Source organism: Dermacentor silvarum, chromosome 5 (genome assembly GCF_013339745.2).
Source record: "Dermacentor silvarum isolate Dsil-2018 chromosome 5, BIME_Dsil_1.4, whole genome shotgun sequence".
In the NCBI taxonomy this organism is placed as follows: Eukaryota; Metazoa; Arthropoda; class Arachnida; order Ixodida; family Ixodidae; genus Dermacentor; species Dermacentor silvarum.
In genome coordinates this window covers 88,641,410-88,659,116 of record NC_051158.1, presented here as the reverse complement: position 1 = coordinate 88,659,116, position 17,707 = coordinate 88,641,410, and the positions used below count along the sequence as shown (strand labels likewise).

The window sequence follows — 17,707 nt, the reverse complement described above, 5'->3', positions numbered from 1 at the left end:
AGTCTTTGAGCAATTATTTATATTGCAGGGTCCAAGGACTGTTGCACAAACCAGGTGTAATTACATCAACGGTTTCTTGAGCAAGCACAGAAAGCGGCTTCTCTGTAAAACACGCTATATTTTATTGGCAACAGATTCTTCTGATGCGTGTCAAGGGTATGGCTCACTGCCTGTTCCAGAGTTTTTAAGCCGACCGTCATACCATGGATGATTTCTTTGTTCAATTTACGGAAATTTTTCTTCTTTAGCTATAGGCATGATTATGAGGCAGTATTGAGGGTACAACGTCACCGCATGTTTAGCCGCAGATAGGCACTCGGAATGCACAAATTTCCCGCCTCTATATATCACATGAGTGAAGTGATGTTGAATAAAATGCTATTTGAAGTGGCAGTCGCACACTACATAAACGGTTGAAGCTTTCTGACAGCAAGGCAAAATGTGGGCTCTCATTTGTCGAACAATTTCTGGGCCTTGCGGGTCCATAAACAGAAATGTTTGTACCCACGGCTTGCATTTTTCCTCCTGACTTTGCAAGTCAGCGCAAGCAAGTGATACGCCTCCTGCTGTCTTTTTCTTTCGTAAGAGCAGTATCATTTGGTCTCGGAGTGACGAACATCACCCACAGCTCTTACTTCACTTCCTAAACATCATGGTAACTCACTCCATCTCAAAAGAACATCGTGGCTCCAAGCCCAGCTCACTGCCACGATGTTCTGTTGTTCAGCGATGTTCGCGATTTCTTTTGTTCCACGATGTTCAGCTTGTTAACAAACGATAAAGATAGCCGTTTTAAAGAGTAAGTCGTTGCAAAAAGAAACACCTCACTTTTATACGTTTCCTCGTCAGAAGCTGGCCATACTTATTTTAGGTTTTCCCAGAAAACAAAGTATTCTAAATATTACAACCTCGAAATAACAATAGGCTGAGTAGCGGACGACGCGCGCTTTCCGACAGGCCTCTAGCCACAGCGCCACTCCTGCTGTCATGATGCGGTCAAGCAGCGAACCACGCCGGTTGGCACACCTTTTATACACCTAGCGCCGTACAATTAAATAATTAACTGAGCCAAGGAGACACAGTCAAAATGCATGACGTCATGACGAGTTGGTGCCGGTACTTGAAGGCGGAGTCGACACGTGTCTCGTGTTTTGGGCCTTTTCTCGCTTACCTTGGCTTTTTCACAAGAGCAGCATTCAAGGTATTACACCAGGGTAATCTACTAAAAGTGCTTTCTTTCCTTTCTTTTTAATGCCCCTCTAGACAGAAGCTGAAGCGAGAACGCGTTTGTCTATGAGGCCCTCATTATTCTTGAACTGAAGAACAATGACGCGTCATCACTTGAAATACTGTTGGTAAACACTGGGCCGCGGTTTTGTAGCGATGCCTTTTCTGGTGCTCTACTCGTGGGCAACTTTCTGTGGTAATGAAGTGGAAGTCACGAGGCGCGCAGCTTCTGCACATGTATTACCACGCCAAGTTGTCCGGCAGCGTTAGGCAGCGCTTCTGGTTTCTCGGAACATGCGGAGCTACCACGTGTGACATCGTATCGTTTGCCCAGATGCAGAATGGAACAGCCATAAACCAACTCAACTTCAACGCTCACGTAAACAAGAGTTTAGCAGTTGTAATGAGGGCGCTTACGTTTTTTCTTCCTGAGCTTAAACTAACATGCGACAGTTTTTTTTTTTTATTTGCTATATTTGCTACCTTCATTGCTACAGAAAGTTGTTCGTGAATATAATGCCTTGTTGAGTTTGTCGCGCTTCGTCAGTGGTCAGAGCGACGCTCCCTCGACTTTATCAGCCGTATCCGCCAGCCGTGAACGATGGATGATAAAACTGGCGTAGAATCAAGAAGGCATCGCTACAAAACAGTCCGCCCTGGTCCCTTTTGTTGTCTTGTTGTGCCAACACACGTGTTGCTGATAAGTCGCCGAATCGTCAAATGGTTGAACGACACAGCAGCAATAAGCAATCGTAGAGCTTCATTTTGCGTACACTTGCAAGTGCCATCCATTGTGTCGAACGACCATTTCAGGCCTCTCTGTTACTTATAACACAGACACATCGATATGTGTATGATAAAGTACAGCCACCTCGTCGGCTAAACGCTCCTGAAAAAAAAAGAACGAACTGCAGACGAATGTTTTGTTAGTCCTGTGCAGTTTCAGAAAACTTATTTGTCTCGGCCCAAGCACAGCGAGTGCTCAAACGGTGATTGATAAGGAAAGTGCCCACAAATAGTTCCTGCTTCACAACTGCCTGTTCCCCGCGAGCGTTGGCAGAGGCACGCTCCCTGCAGAGCCGATCATCATGGATTGGGCACCAATGTGGTTCTACACAAAAATCTCCATTTGGACGGCGATTGTAGCAGTCCTCGTCTACGGACTTTTTAGACTGCTCAAGTAAGACATTATATTCCTTTTTTTTCTCTGTCTCCAAACAACACTGACGAAATTTTCACTGTACTGCGTGATGTTTCGTTTAGAAATCTGTTTCTGTTCCGTTTATGCTGCGCTGTGCAACCTCTCACTTCTGTTAGTACACGGAAATAAATGAACACACCCTAGTGAAATGCTTACTCGCACACAATAACTGATCTCATTCCTAATTTTCATTCGAGAATCAAAGAGATTCTGTATCAATTTCACCTCAGTTGGGTAAGAGTGTCTTGGTGGAAATGTAAATCTATGGGTCTTAATTGAGAACACTGTAGTCTACAATGCTTCTAATTGAGGTACCCGCCTCTTATGTCAACTTTCAGATGACAATATACAAGAGCTCTCTTTTTTTTCTTCCGAACGTTCTTTGTGTTATAGAGAAATATATTGCTGAAATAGCCTTTAAGAGCCGCAGTTTTCAGAGACGATAAATCTATTCTCTGCTGTGCAATCTCTTCTGTTAGTACACGAAATTAAATGAGCACACCGTAGTGAATGACTTATGCACACGCAATAACTTATCTCATTCCTAACAATGCATTATACAGGTGGCGCCAGAAGACGTTCTCATACTTCAAGGATATCGGAATAAATGGCCCAAAGCCCAACTTGCTCTGGGGAAACTTAGCAGAATACCACGGAAAGGTAAATCTCAGGACGGCCACGATGCGTGACTGTCGATTATTATTTCACAATGACTGTCGATGGTAATGCGATTAGCATTCGAGCAATGTAGCAACACACAGTACTTCTGAAATTAAGCTCCGTAAAGGACTTGAGGGTCAAACGATCATCGTCCTTGTTGTTATACATGAAATGTCCATGATATCGCAGCGTGCTTCAAGTTGTCAGGGTCGTTTGTGTTATCCCTCAGACGACTTGAAGTCATCAGTCTTATATCGCTGCGCCATCTACTTTAATTGCTGAGTCACCCACTTTGTTCGCTTTGTTTTGCCTCCTGATTCGCTTTGATTCCTGTTCGCTAGACATCCTTCTTAATTAGCTTTGATTACTCTTATTCCATTTTGACTTCTCTTAATTCACTTTCTTATTCTTATTATTTCGCATTTTCATCCACTCATGCCCAGTCATGCTTCAGCCCGTTTTAACTGCCTTTAACTTGCTGGAGCGATCAGTAATCTTTATTGTACGAAACGTGCTGAAGGTCCGTCTTCGCTAAAGGACGTTGAAGGTAGACTAAGGCGATAAACGGACGAAAAAGAAACGTGACCCGAGCTCAGACTATCAGTTGAGGTTTATTGTCAGAACATGTTTATCGCGCGATTCTTAGTCAGTATGGAATACTAGCTCGCTAACATTCAGTAGTTCTAAACTCCTTAGCTAGAACTGTTCTTCATGCAAATGCCAGCGAATGCTAATGCTCGACATATTAGCTAAGGTGGCCGGCCTTTCGCCAGATTCGTGAATTCGGCTGCTGCTTAAAAAAATTTCCTGCGTAATATTTTTGGAATCTCTGTTTAAGAAGCAGTAAGCACTTTCGATACTGCAGGTTAGAAGAAAAGATAGGATGGCATGGTAATGAAAAGAAGCATAAGGACCTATGTCCACTTGCCTACGCTGACTTTAGCAGAAACGGCGTTATTGCATCGGGTTTTATGATTGCGCGCTATTTCCAATGGAGCATGTTAGCCTTTAAAAAAAACTCTTTCCACGTCATTTAACGTATTCTTTTTTGCCTATCTTCCTAAGTATTTCATTCGCATTTGACAGCACTTTATGCAACTCGGTCACTCACAGCCCTGCATTGTTTTCACGTTGACGTCTTTGTGTTGTCGGTACTTTTATTCTTCATCGTGCCTTTCGCTCACAGGGTCTCGTAAAAGCCCTGACAGAATGGTGCAACAAGTACGGAGACGTGTTCGGGTATGCAGAGCTTCCTTGTTGAATTTATCGTTACAAGTGATGCTCTATTGTCCGCTGATCTTCGCTATCAGAACTCACAAACAGCGCAGACAGCATGCACATAACATCCTCCTTACTTACGGTTTTTCAGTTTCTACAACGGTGACGTGCCAACATTGGTGATAAAGGACATCGACTTTCTGACATATATTTTTGTGAAAAACTTCCAGGACTTCACGAGCCGAGGGGTAAGTTTCTGGGAAAAAAATAAGAGACAGAGTTGACTTGGGCAACCTTGCCGAATCATAATCCAATGTCCATCGAAACTGTTTCGAGCAATTTTCTTAGGGATTTCAGTTGCCTGTTTTTAAACCACACAGCTTTGCCCACATATGATGCTTTCGAAACCTTGATTAAGAAATTTTTAAAACAAGAACTGTGCTTCGCCCAGATATATTTACTTCCGCATGCACAGTCGCGTTCAGCATGAGCTGCAACACAAGGTCCGTGGGCGAAGGGGCTGCAAGACTGCAGATCGGTGCCGACAAAGCTAAAATTTGATAATTAACGCCTTCTCTAAGACTGCTATTTAATAAACTAATATTTCGTACGTAGGTGCCATCGTACAAGATTGGTTTGACTTAGTGCAACTTCTATCAAACTCGACTGTACGTCAGCGATATTACTTCCAACACATTTCACTAAATTTGATTTCAATGGCCGGTAGAGTTCTTCCAGGAGAGCGACATTGTAAGCCCGTTCGTAAAACGTATTTATAAATCTCTGGAGCGCTGGGATAAGTAATTTAGTTAAGAGGCCGCAAATAGCCCACACTCTTTGAACTTTGGTTACAGATCACCGACAGCATATGTCACTAAGTTTAGGCAATATAAAGAAGGTACCTCATTTTCTTAACCGGACACAAGCGGGAAACCTACTACTTGCCTCATATTGGGCATGAAAATAGAGAGACAACAAGAACTCAATAATTATGTGGAACCCGCCTAATTAGGCCTGGAACGTTAAGGTTTCTCGCCGCAGAAGAAGAAGAAGAGCCGAGCGGAGTAGACGTGCTTCGCATTGGCTCTGTCGACTTTCCTTATTCTTGCAAGAAATTCACATCGGAGGACCAAAGTGTTTGTCAGAAGGCCTTCCTGAAGTCATCCGGAACCCCCATGAGAAGTTTGAAGACCGTGAGTGCATATTATTTTGCGCTTTTGGACTTTGAAGTTCTCCGGGGCGGCGCTGCCGTGTTAAGCCTGACGCCGCCGTACGTGGCAGCGAGGAGGTAGGCGAGGCGTTCCGCCGCCTTTGCCGCCGCTCGCTCGCTTGCTACGGTTTCTCGACGCTCACTATGGCGCACATCGCTGGATCCCAGCCGGTCGCTTCTACTTCTACCGGAGGGAGTGGAGATGGTGCTGTTATTACAGCCCCACCCGCCCCCGGTGCTATTGTACAAGCTACCGCCGGGCCTTCGTCGCAAGAAACCACTGCCATGGACTTCCAAGACATCTCGGAAGATCGCCATGACGACTCTGCCATTATGGATGAGGACCTTTCGCAAGGGACGCCATCGGAATGTCCTTATTCCAATTGGTCTCTACACCTCAAGCGAAGAACGAAGAAGAAGCTCGCCAGAGGCGAGCAAGTACGCGTGGCAGGCAGGGTGATCTCTCCGGTATCACCCTCCTCAACCACCGCGTTTTCATCAACATCCCACGCAGCTGCAAGCGCTGGGGCATCAAAGAAGCCTTCTTTTAAGAAGAGGCGACGACTCCCCCCCCTGCCACGTAGCGACTTCAAAATCATCATCCGGCCCAAGAAAGGCCTTCAGGTGAAGAGCTTCACCAACCACCAAATCTCGAAAGCCGTCTCGGCCGCCTGCGGAGGAAAAGTTGACGATTCGCATTTCCTCGTGCGCTTGAGACCCGGTTCCAACATAATCATTGTTAGTACCCCAGATCAGGAGGTCGCCGATATTGCGCGCAAGATCACGCGGATTGTGTTAGGCGGCAACCTTTACGAAGTTAACTCTTACGTTGCGGCACCGGACGGAGTGGCCCGGGGCGTCATTCATGGAATCGACCCGGATACCCCGCCCGAGGAGCTTATGACCCACCTAAGGGTGAGGACCCAAGGCGTGGAAATCGTGCAAGCCCGCATGCTGGGAAAGACCAAGACGGCCGTGATCACGTTCAGCTCTCACGTAGTTCCACGATACGTCTACTACTACGGAGGGGAGACCGAGTGCCACCCCTACAAGCCCACAAAACAAATCTGCTACGTGTGCCAGCGCATGGGACACCGATCGGACGTTTGTCCTACCCCGAACATCAAGATATGTCTAGCTTGCGGGACGCACGACCCCACGGACGACCACGAGTGCTCGCTCAAGTGCGCAGTCTGCGGCGAAGCCCATGCCACGGGGTCTCGCGAGTGCAAGCAAAGGCTGAAAAACAACAGTACTACCACCAAAAAGCATCCTCCGCCCGGAAGGTGGACGGAAGACTACGACAATGGTGGAGGAAGGACAAGGCGAAGCCACCTGCGGTGGTTCAGCTCGGAGTCGTCGGCGAGCCGTTCGAGGTCCCGGGCCCAGTCCAGGTCGAGGTCCCGGTCCAGGTCGAGGTCCCGGTCCAGGTCGCGATCCCAGTCCCAGTCCAGGTCCAGGTCCCGATACCGCTCGGAGTGGCCAAAGCCAGGAGAGAAGCAAGGGCAGCGGCTGCCTTCTACCTCGTCATGCACGTCTAAGCAGAAAAACCATTCGGGCAAGAAGAAACAAGCCAACAACAAGGTGAGCCGGAATCAGTCTAGTACCTCCTCCGCTCAAAATACCAGTGACAATAGTAACTGCTCCCCAGAATGTACGCGCATTAGGGAAGAAAATAAAAAACTCAAAGCTCAGGTTAATGACCTAAATCAACGCATGCAACGCTTAGAAGCGATGCTAAGCAAAACAAACAACAACACACAGGCAGGGCCGCAAAGCGGAACGAAAGGCTACCAGCCCACCATTTCCATTCCTCCCCCCTCAAGAACCACCACGCCCTCCTCGCTCCCTGGTGCTGTCTCGGCAGCAGCAGGCATGTCAAGTGTAGTCACCCTCGAAAGCATTTATGCTACGATGCAGCAGATGCTTTACCAGATGGGCGAATTGAACAATAAAGTCAAGGAGAACACACTAAGCAGTGAAGACCTTGAAAGAAGAATACGCAAGGTTGAGTTTGGCTCGCGCAAGCGGGTTGACGACGAGAACAACAACACACGCGTCAAGGCTTACAGGCGCACAAACAATACGGGTGACGTCAGCGACGCCGACAACTGCGACGGCGGCGGCATGAACGTCAGCAATGGCTAACACCACACGCAGCGCCCACGAACACCTCGAGATCTGGCAGTGGAATTGTCGCTCTTTCAACAAGAAGGCAAGTTCGCTCCAGCTCTTCATCCAAAACCACCCATACCCCCCCGACGTCATCTGCCTTCAAGAGGTCGGGAACCAGCCCATCAAGCTACGGGGTTACTACGTAATTAGACACGTGGGATCACCAAAGGTTGCGGTTTTAGTTCACAAAACGGTGACGGCCGTGGGACAACATTATCAACATCATGACATTAACCACGTGCTAGTGGAAGTCCTCCCGCAAAAGAGGGGTAGACGTAGCACTTTCATCTTGAATTTGTACAGTCCGCCGAGGGCTCAAAAGGACGACTTCCGCAACATCATTTACGACAGCGCGAGAGCCGCTGGCTGCAACCAGCTGGTAGTGGTGGGCGATATGAACGCTAGACACACGGCTTGGGGCTACCAACAAGACACGCAGAAGGGGAGGTCGCTCATCGATGCGGTTGACCAGACGGGCCTCGAATTGATAACCAACCTCCTCCAACCAACCCGTGTAGGCAACAGTGTTAGTCGGGACACGTTTCCGGACCTGTCATTTATCAAAAACGTAAGAGAATACTCATGGACGCACCTGGGCGAAACACTGGGCAGCGATCACTACATCCTCAGCATCTCGGTGTCCACCCCGAAACTCAAGAGAACAATTGGAGAAATTAGGCTCACGGACTGGGAGGCGTACAGGCAGTACCCCCCACCCGAAAGCGGTATAACGGACATAGCGGAATGGATGAAGCACCTCCGAGACGCCCACATCCAAACCACCAAAACCATCCAGCGCACGGTCGAGACACCCGAAGTCGACCGCCGGCTTTTACACCTGTGGGAAGCCCGTGAGGGCCTCCTCAAACGGTGGAAGCGACAGCGGTTAAACCGGAAACTCCGTCTACGAATCGCTCAAATAACAGAAGAAGCCAGAGATTACGCGACCGAGCTGACGCAGCAAAATTGGGTCCAGTTTTGCACCTCGCTCAAAGGTACCCTGAGTACGGCGAAGACGTGGGCCATTCTGCGTTGCCTGATCGAGCCCGACAAGGCCAAAGCGACAACCAGTCGGACACTTCAAGAAATCGCTCACAAATTCCCCGGGAATGACCAGGATCTGATTGACACCCTAAAAACCAGATACCTGGGTAGCGACCCCATACGACCCTGCCTCCTAAAATACGAAGGGGAACCAAGACCTGAACTGGACGCTCCGATCACGGAGGAAGAGGTGTATGCCGCGGCACGAGCCTCACAGCGCAACACTGCTCCCGGGGCTGACAAAATCACCAATGCCATGATTAGAAACCTGAGCCCGAAGCACATCCTGGACTTGACCGAATACCTAAACGAGGAACTCTGGAGCAAGGGCCACGTACCGAACGAGTGGAAACACGCGGAAGTCGTGACCATTCCCAAGCCAGGCAAGAAGCCCGCGATCGACGCCCTACGTCCCATCTCGCTGACTTCGTGCCTCGGCAAGCTGTACGAGAGGGTCATCGGAGCTCGCCTCCAACACTACATAGAGGACGGTGACCTCTTCCCGCACACCATGCTTGGCTTCAGGCCGGGACTTTCTGCGCAAGATGCTTTCCTAATCCTGAAGGAAGAAGTTCTCAAGGGCATCCCGAAGGGAGGAGAACACCTCCTGCTCGCACTCGACCTGAAAGGGGCCTTCGATAACATCTCTCACGAGGCCATTCTCAAGGGACTGAACGACATCAGCTGCGGAGAGCGCATCTTTAATTACGTCAAATCGTTCCTGACGGGCCGGACGGCAACCATCGGAATAGGCCAGACTCGATCGGATACGATCGACGTGCCGAACAAAGGAACGCCGCAAGGGGCGATAGTCTCCCCGATTCTCTTCAACATCGCGATGCTAGCGCTGACCAAAGAGCTGCGGAAGATCCCGGACCTCGGTTACGCCCTATACGCGGACGACATCACGCTCTGGGCCACCAAGGGCTCCCTCGCGCAAAAGGAGGCGACCCTTCAGGAGGCCGCGACGGCCGTGGAGAGATTTGCGGCAGCGAGCGGGATGCGTTGCGCACCCGAGAAGTCCGAGGTGATACGGGTTCACGGAGGAGGAATCTATAAGTCACCCGGCCCTATCGAACTCTATCTAGAGGACCACAAGATCACGGAAAGCAAAAAGACTAGGATTCTGGGTTTTTGGATCCAGAGCAACTTGAAAGCATCCCACACCATCCAAACCCTAAGGTCCACCACCAACCAGATCTCGCGGATTATCAAACGAATAACAAGAAGCCGCAAGGGCATGCGAGAAGAGGACACGCTCCGCCTCGTCCAGGCTCTGGTGATCAGCAGAGTAACGTTTAGCATGCCGTATCACTACGACTCGCTAAACAAACGCGATCAAGAACAAGTCGATGCCATCATCAGAGGCGCGTACAAAACGGCCCTGGGTCTCCCAGTTACCACCTCAAACGAGAGGTTAGCGGCTCTCGGCATCCACAACACCTTCGCTGAGCTGTCGGACGCGGTTATGGCTTCGCAAAAAGCCAGACTACAGAACACGGCGGCGGGCAGAGCCATCCTCCACCGGACCGGCACGGCCACGGAGCTTCGTGCCCTCGATGGGCAACGATCACTCCCGCCCGAGGTCAGAAGCAAGATCACGGCGAACCCCATACCAAAGCACATGAGTCATGAACTCCACGAAGGACGACGCAAGGCGCGGGTCAACAGACAGCGCCGACAATTCAAGAGTGACCCGTACGTACAGTACGTGGACGTGGCGGCGTACCCCGCAGGGGGCCTCTTCGCGGTAGCCGCCGTGAACGGGAGAGACAACTCCTTAACCCTCGCGGCCTCCGTCAGGGCAGAGCACCCAGCTGCGGCTGAGACCATAGCCGCAGCGCTAGTAATAAAACAACATGACAGGGTGGGCAGGGAAGTTCATGTCGTTACCGACTCGCAACAGGCCTGCCGAAACTTTACCAACGGACGAACACCGGTGCTGGCGGCTCAAATTCTAGGCCCGAGGCTACAAGAAACCCATCAAATCACTTGGACGCCGGGTCACGCGGGACTGGAGGGGAACGAAAGGGCGAACGCCTTAGCTCGAGCGCTAATTAACCGAGCGGGGCAAAACCAATCGTCTTATCAATCCCCTTCCTTTACCTTTGTGCCCCTGCCATCAAATTACTGCGACCGACTCGAAATCCAGCGACTCAACCGCAGGATTTATCCTCCCCCTCACAAAAATCTCAGCACTGAAGAGGCAATAGCCCTCAGACTTATCCAAACAAACACATTCCCAAACCTACACAGATACAGCAAAATATACCCACAAACATATCGCGGCATCTGCCCCTGGTGCGGCGACACACGCCCTACACTCTTTCACATCTCGTGGGGGTGCGGGGGCAAACCTCAACATTTAAAGACGCCTAACACGTCATTTGAGCGGTGGGAGGTACAGCTGACCGGCGATACCCTGGCGGGACAACAAGCTCTCGTCCAGCAAGTACGTCGAGCAGCCATGGCCAGTGGAGTCCTGGAATGAGGACACCACCCACTCGTCCTCAAGATCAACGATCTGAATGGTCTAAATAAATGTTTTTCTCTCTCTCTCGCCGCATCGCCTTAACATGGCCCAGCTTTTTATTGAATGTTAACTCGTTGTCGGGCACATGCTAGTTGCGAGTAATGGCCGTATAACCTTTGAAGCACTTCCTTAAGAATTTTTCGCAAAAGCCTATAATCAACTGAAGTTCTCAAAACATTGATGCCACATCTTCCATAACATTACCCTTATTTTATTCAAATGTGGACGTTGTGACAAGGTTAGTTATTCAGGACGTTGGGCAATTTCCCTACGTTATTGGTAATTTAGGCTTCTGATGCTCCAGAACACATCTGTAAGCAATTTTCTACAAAGCATATATAGCGTACATAGTTCAAACTTTGATCGTACATCACCCAAAACGTGCGCCTTACTTTAGCCGAATATAAACAATATGTATTTCGTTCATCATCAACTTATTTTCATGCATGGTTACAGAATGTTGCTGAAAATCATCTATTATTTTATTGTTTCACTCAGGAGACCTGGGAAATGTACTACGCGCTTAGTATAATGCATAAAAATTGGGCGGAAACGAGTATTCAGTCATTATTTTCAAAGTACAAAATGAAAAAAAAAAAACATTTAAAAATTTTGTTGCACATCCTATAACTAACCCTTCATTTCCTCAAAACTTAAAATGGCTGCGATTTTTTTGTTCTCCCAATGCAACGGGGAAACTTTGTGAGCGTCTCATACAACGCTTCTCAACACGAGATTTAAGAAGTTTCGTCCGGCCCCCATAATTAACCGACACACTTCCAAATTTACCTGCACACTACCCATATCCTCTCTATATAAACTCGGTAAATGATGCAGTTCCCCCTGGACATCGTAAAAGAAAGCATATATCGTTTTCGAGCACTTACTCGCCATATCGGTAGATAAAAAATGTCACTGTGTATAACCTCGTGATGGTGACTTGCTCTCACAAATATATTTACAAATAGCTTCGTTTTATTTACGGAAATTCAGTCAATTCCTTGTGAGTTTTACTCGTTTCCAGTAACCAGAGTGCCTGTTTGATGCATGCATGTTACAAACTTCAGGATTATTTCTTTCAAAGAAACAAAAAGGCGCGGTTCCTGCAGTAACTGGACAACCTTTTTTTAAATTTTAAAATAGAACACCAACATTCTTGGGATAAAAATGTGGCAGTTTCACCCGAAAGACGAAGCACTGATAGCGATTTCAAATTATCACACTACGGCACGAAGGAGGCTCTTATAGCCGTATTTACACAGCTGATCTACGCCCATATAAATTGCAGTAAAAATTCGCTTAATAATTAAATGAGCAATCATAGCGTCAGCCGCGCGCACAGGGAAACATAAACAGATCTCACGTGATGACCGCAAACACACGCTTTCACAACGTTGGCCTGACGAAGAGCGGGACAGAGGGGAGCGAACGGTTTTACAGCGCCTTCCTTCAACGCTTCTCCGTAACATGATAATTACGCGACCTAGAGCAGCTAGACTATTGTGAAGACAGCATTCGTACAGCCACCAGCCATATCAGCTCACCTAGGCTTTGCCCCCGCCTGAGATTACCTTCAAGATTGGTGGCGCCCTGCCGGTCTAGTTGAGGAGGACGCACGATCACCTATCCACCCCATGGTCCCTAGTGAGCGCTTCATCACGGTACCGCCCACTCACCTACACTGCCCTGCGTCCGCGTTATCATGCGACCTCCAACATGAGGCGCTCATCAAACCGCCATCCTGGTTGGCTCACCCTCGCGCTCTTCCCCTCGCACCCGCAGAATACCGCTTGGGGGGCACGATAGGTTGTTGTCGCACTTGTAATTGATACGGAACGTCATGATGACACCGACGGTGACAATGAGGACGAAAATTTGCCAGGGCTGTCCGTTTAACTAATACTGCAATAAAACAGCGAATGGTCCAAAAGAAATATACTAGCTTTTCGAGCAACAAATACACATCGGTAATGTTCTGTACCATCTGTCTGAATAGTTTGTAGGTCAACGCCGTTGCAATGCAGTTTGCATCTCAATAATATTTGTTTCTAACACTAGCGGTCGCAATTATTTAACAGCACTCGTAAGCGTGATTGCTCAAGGCTGGGTGACCTGTTTTGCATCGTCCTTTTCTATGAACTTAGAGCAAAAGAATGTTTTTCATTAGCACGCTTCAGTAGATTCTTCGTGTTCACGTCAAATTGTTTACTTACGCGGCTCGTCAAATTGTTACTTAGGCAGCTCGTCGCTGAGTGGCATGTAAAATACGTTATGCGTTAATTTGTAATTAGTTCGAATTATAAAAACTATATCAGACGCAAAGTTGCAACTTGCAACTTCAGCGACATTTAAGCTTTTATCAGTGAAACTGTTCAACGAGCATAAGCCAGATCATTAAGTCGATGGACGGTTCCGTTTGCGGCCTCTTCAGCTTCTGCTACTCAATGATAAACCGACCGATCACTTTCTTGGCAAGGTACCGTTAAATGTTCGTCAGCCCACCTTACTTATTTATTTGTCCTTGCTTGCTTTATAACCCTAATAAATCTGTAAAAGTTTCGTAGCTCTGATAATATTATGGCAAGGACATGCCATTCGACGGGGTTAGGTTTGTTGACAAACTATCACTCCGCGATTCAGTTTTCCCAGCAGGTCGCAACATCGTACATAGGCTGTCACCAAGAATTTATTTATTTATTTATTTATTTATTTATTTATTTATTTATTTATTTATTTATTTATTTATTTATTTATTTATTTATTGTTAAGTTTTTGCTTGTGTGTCATACCCTCAGGGCCAAAATACGTTACACAGCAGAGTAAGCTTGCCATAATAAGAATTGGCATAGAGCTGCTAAGGCTTATATGCTATCCATTACTGCTCGCGCGTGCAAGCTGCTTTAACGGGATGCGAGAAGCAACAAAAGACGACAAATTAAGTTACCACATTAGCGTAGACGCCTGTGGTGGCCGCGCCTGTACACACGGCTCCCATTTTTCTCAACAGGTCACCATGAGGACGGACGAAGAGCACAGCTTCCTGGGACAAAGTCTCCTCCATGCACGCGGGCTCCAGTGGAAGCGGACTCGCAGCTGCGTTTCCTACGCCTTCACGGCCAACAAGTTCAAGCAGGTGATTACGGCAGCCGCGTATCCAGAGGAAGTGCGGGGTTGTTCCACCCGCTTCTCATTTGCGTCCCCGGAATGAAACTCTTCACCTATTTTCACAAGTGAAAGAGGAAGTAGAAGTTCAAGCAGTGATGCACCCATTTCTCTCCCACCAGAGATACGCAACTGGTCTCAGTATTGCTTTCTCTTGATACATATGTTGTGGGTAACTTCGTTCGATGGGAGCAAAGGAGCACCGCAGAAATAAAAAGAGATCACCGCAATACATTTATGCAGTCACTAGGGGCTGCATGGGATTGGCCATCACCGTCATCCTATATTATTCTTCTTCAGAAAGAAGGCCTCTTCCAGCGATCGCCAGCTAGCCCCATCTTATGCTCTACTATTTTCTTAATAACACCACCTAATTACCTGCCGTCCTCGACTGCGCGTATTTCTCTTCGCATCCATTCGGTAATGCTGACAGACTATCTGCGCTTTAAATTCCCTGACCTACTCCTTTTTATTGATATAGGAATTATATGAATACTCCAAGCATATTTCTCTTGTCGGCGTCGCCGTGAGCTTCCGTATTAAGTCCAAGGGCGACAACATCGTCGCCGTATGCTGTATGTGCGAGTGAAAGTGCGCGAGGGACGCGAGCTTTCACTCGCAAAGGCCATGGGGGGATGGGAGGGACGGAGGGGAGGCGACGTTTAGCTGCGGCACCTGAGAGATAATTTATTTGAAAAAGGGCAGAGAGGTCGGCCTGAGCTAGCGCGCTCTAGCCTGCTACTCTCACAGGGGAATGGGGAACGGGGACATAAAGGTATGATGAGGGATGATGATGACATAGAAAGAGGGATGCACAACAGTGAAAGCAAGTTTAACATTCTGTTGATAAACATTCAGAAATGCCATCCATTGAGCAACAACCGGGTTCCAGATCTTGTCTGTGGTCACTAGTTCAAATGAACCTTCAGATCAAAGCGCTAAGACGAACTGGTGTGTGGGCTTCTCTTACGTCAGAAGTACATGTGACAAGCAAAAGCTTTACAAAATGTAAAGAGCTGCGATAAGCGGCTCCAGTACGGCGAGAACCTGCAGGGCCCTTTTAGCTGCCGTATTCTCGACACCGCAGATAATCGCCCGCATTGACTCCACCAGGTGCTTCAGTAGCTGCGGCGCCAATGCGTATCTTGCAACCGAGCGCAAGGGGAACTGGTGACTTAATCTCCCGCGTGACAGGAAGAAATGGGAAGGCAGCGCGGGAGGGAGGGGGTGCGGCTTCGACTCTGCCAGCAACTGCATGCTTGTACTTCGCGCGGCTGCAGGCTGTCGCGCGCACTTTATCTTGAAAGCGATCTCCACACAGCTCTTACCTTTGTATGCGCTGTGCCTTTCGACACTCAGTTTCCGTTGAAGCGATAGACCGCACGAACCTTCGCTCGCTGTTGCCAGCGCGCTTGCTCACGCCAGCGTTTTTACAGTGGTTCATCGAGCGTGAACTATTCAGGTTTGCCTGTGCGCGCAGACACCATGCTTGTTAATTCTGTTAGTAAGTGAACGTGTCCAAGTCTATGCAGGCGATAAAACTACTATCCTTACTCCGTATAGCTCTATACTAATTTGCTACCGCAATTGATGCTTCGCCTTTCGGGAAAAACTGCGACATTTTGTAGAGAGCTACATTGGCCGTATTCTCGTCGTTTCGCTATGGCCGGTGGCCGCACCGCGAGCTGAGCCGTTGCCTAGCAACCGCCGCAGCTGGCGAAACTTTGGCATATGCGAGTTTGAATCTGGTGAGTAGCGCAATGCGTGGAACACTTGGCCTCAAAGTACTGTGTCGGAGCCACTGAGACGGCTGCTTGCTACTTCACCGACCATCGGGCAGTCTTTGTGGCAATTGAGAGACAACAAGATAAATACTTTCAAAATGAATGCGTTACACATTTAATAAAAATGTCTAGTCTTTAATGTAACCGCAACTTAACGAGAAGTAACAACCAAACCTAACACTCAGATGTACGAAGCTAAACGATAAAGATGTAACCGTACAGCGAACCAAGCAAAACAATAAGATTAACCACACCTCTTGCTACGCACACCCAGGCATAACTGAGTTAAGCCACAGACAATTTTATCCCTGTGAGTATCAACTATAATATCGTACACCCCGTTCGCTCTGTGATCTGCACCCTTGTTTTCCCGTCATATTAAGTTACGACCGTCATTTTACCTTCCATCGCTCGTTGCGTGGTCCTTAACTTCTTGTCAAGCTTTCTTGTAAATCTCCAAGTTTCCCTCTTATGTTAGTACTGCTGGAATTCAATGACGACACTTTTGGTTTCAAGCATAGCGGCCAGCTGCCGGTCATTATTTGGCAGTGCCTGCCATATGCGCTCCAGCCCAATTAAATTTTTTGTAAATTTACTGCTCATAATTCGGGTCCCCTATGACTGACTGGCCAATGTGAAATACTTTGGCACAGATTCTAGAGGCTGATAGTCAATCCCGAATTCTAGTTCTCTTGTCAGGTTATTGGACATCACCTTATTCACCTGCATATCAAACGCATCCCTATACTTTGAAGGCTAAGGTCTTCGATCATTTGTTGCAAATCATCTCCATCAGTTCTGAACAGGACAATATTATCTGCAAACAGCAGATTACTCGGCTACACCTCGTTTAGGGGCATACACGATCCTCCCCAGTCTAACTACTTTAATATTTATTCGAAGTATGCACTCAATGTCGTAAGTGTCTTTTATGGCTATACCTACCTTGTATGCAATGACATTCAGTAGGCTATCAAAGAAGGCTGAAATGTGCTATTCCTTTGAGTGTCGTCTAAATCTCGAACCTATATGCATAATTGTATCCTTGACACCGCTCTTTGGAAAAAGTATTGATCACGATAGCCAGAGAGTGTATTTCTCAGTTCTTAGCACTTATTTTCTCTAGTGAGCGTTCCTTGTGCACGTTTAATATATAGAAGCATTGATAATCTCCGCTAAATTTGCGCGCTACATGCAATAAGCGTCCACCGAACCAAATGCTATTTTAGTCAGCATTCAGATGGTAATAAAGTATCGCTCCCAATGTGAGCTAATCTTGAATTGCTTAGGCAGCGTGGCGAACGCTGTGTGGAAAATACCTTTTTGTGTGAACGCTTTCACTGTGGAAAATAAAAGTAATACACCAAGCGCCTTGTAAATGCAATAGATTAGTTGAGCATTGCTGCTTTATCAAAAGTGACATCGACGTTTTTCAAGGCAGCGCATGGTCTTATTACTACATTTTTGGAACACCGGTGACAATTCTTTTGAAA

At 47.8% G+C, this 17,707-nt stretch overlaps 1 protein-coding gene across 8 annotated transcripts in view; it reads left to right on the top strand.

The window, feature by feature from the left end:
• Positions 1–2,121: 2,121 nt before the first annotated feature.
• Positions 2,122–17,707, top strand: part of LOC119453574 (cytochrome P450 3A5) — a 143,290-nt gene continuing 127,704 nt past the window's right edge. For 3 of the 8 annotated variants that reach the window (XM_049668252.1, XM_049668251.1, XM_037715622.2), the window contains exons 1-5: positions 2,129–2,407; positions 2,992–3,088; positions 4,275–4,327; positions 4,458–4,554; positions 14,276–14,401. In XM_049668252.1, coding sequence (XP_049524209.1) covers positions 2,316–2,407; positions 2,992–3,088; positions 4,275–4,327; positions 4,458–4,554; positions 14,276–14,401 — 465 coding nt within the window. In that variant the 5' untranslated portion in view covers positions 2,129–2,315. Of the gene's footprint in view, positions 2,408–2,991; positions 3,089–4,274; positions 4,328–4,457; positions 4,555–14,275; positions 14,402–17,707 lie in introns of those variants that run through there. The other 5 variants (XM_049668254.1, XM_049668255.1, XM_049668253.1 and 2 more) reach the window with 4 other exon arrangements.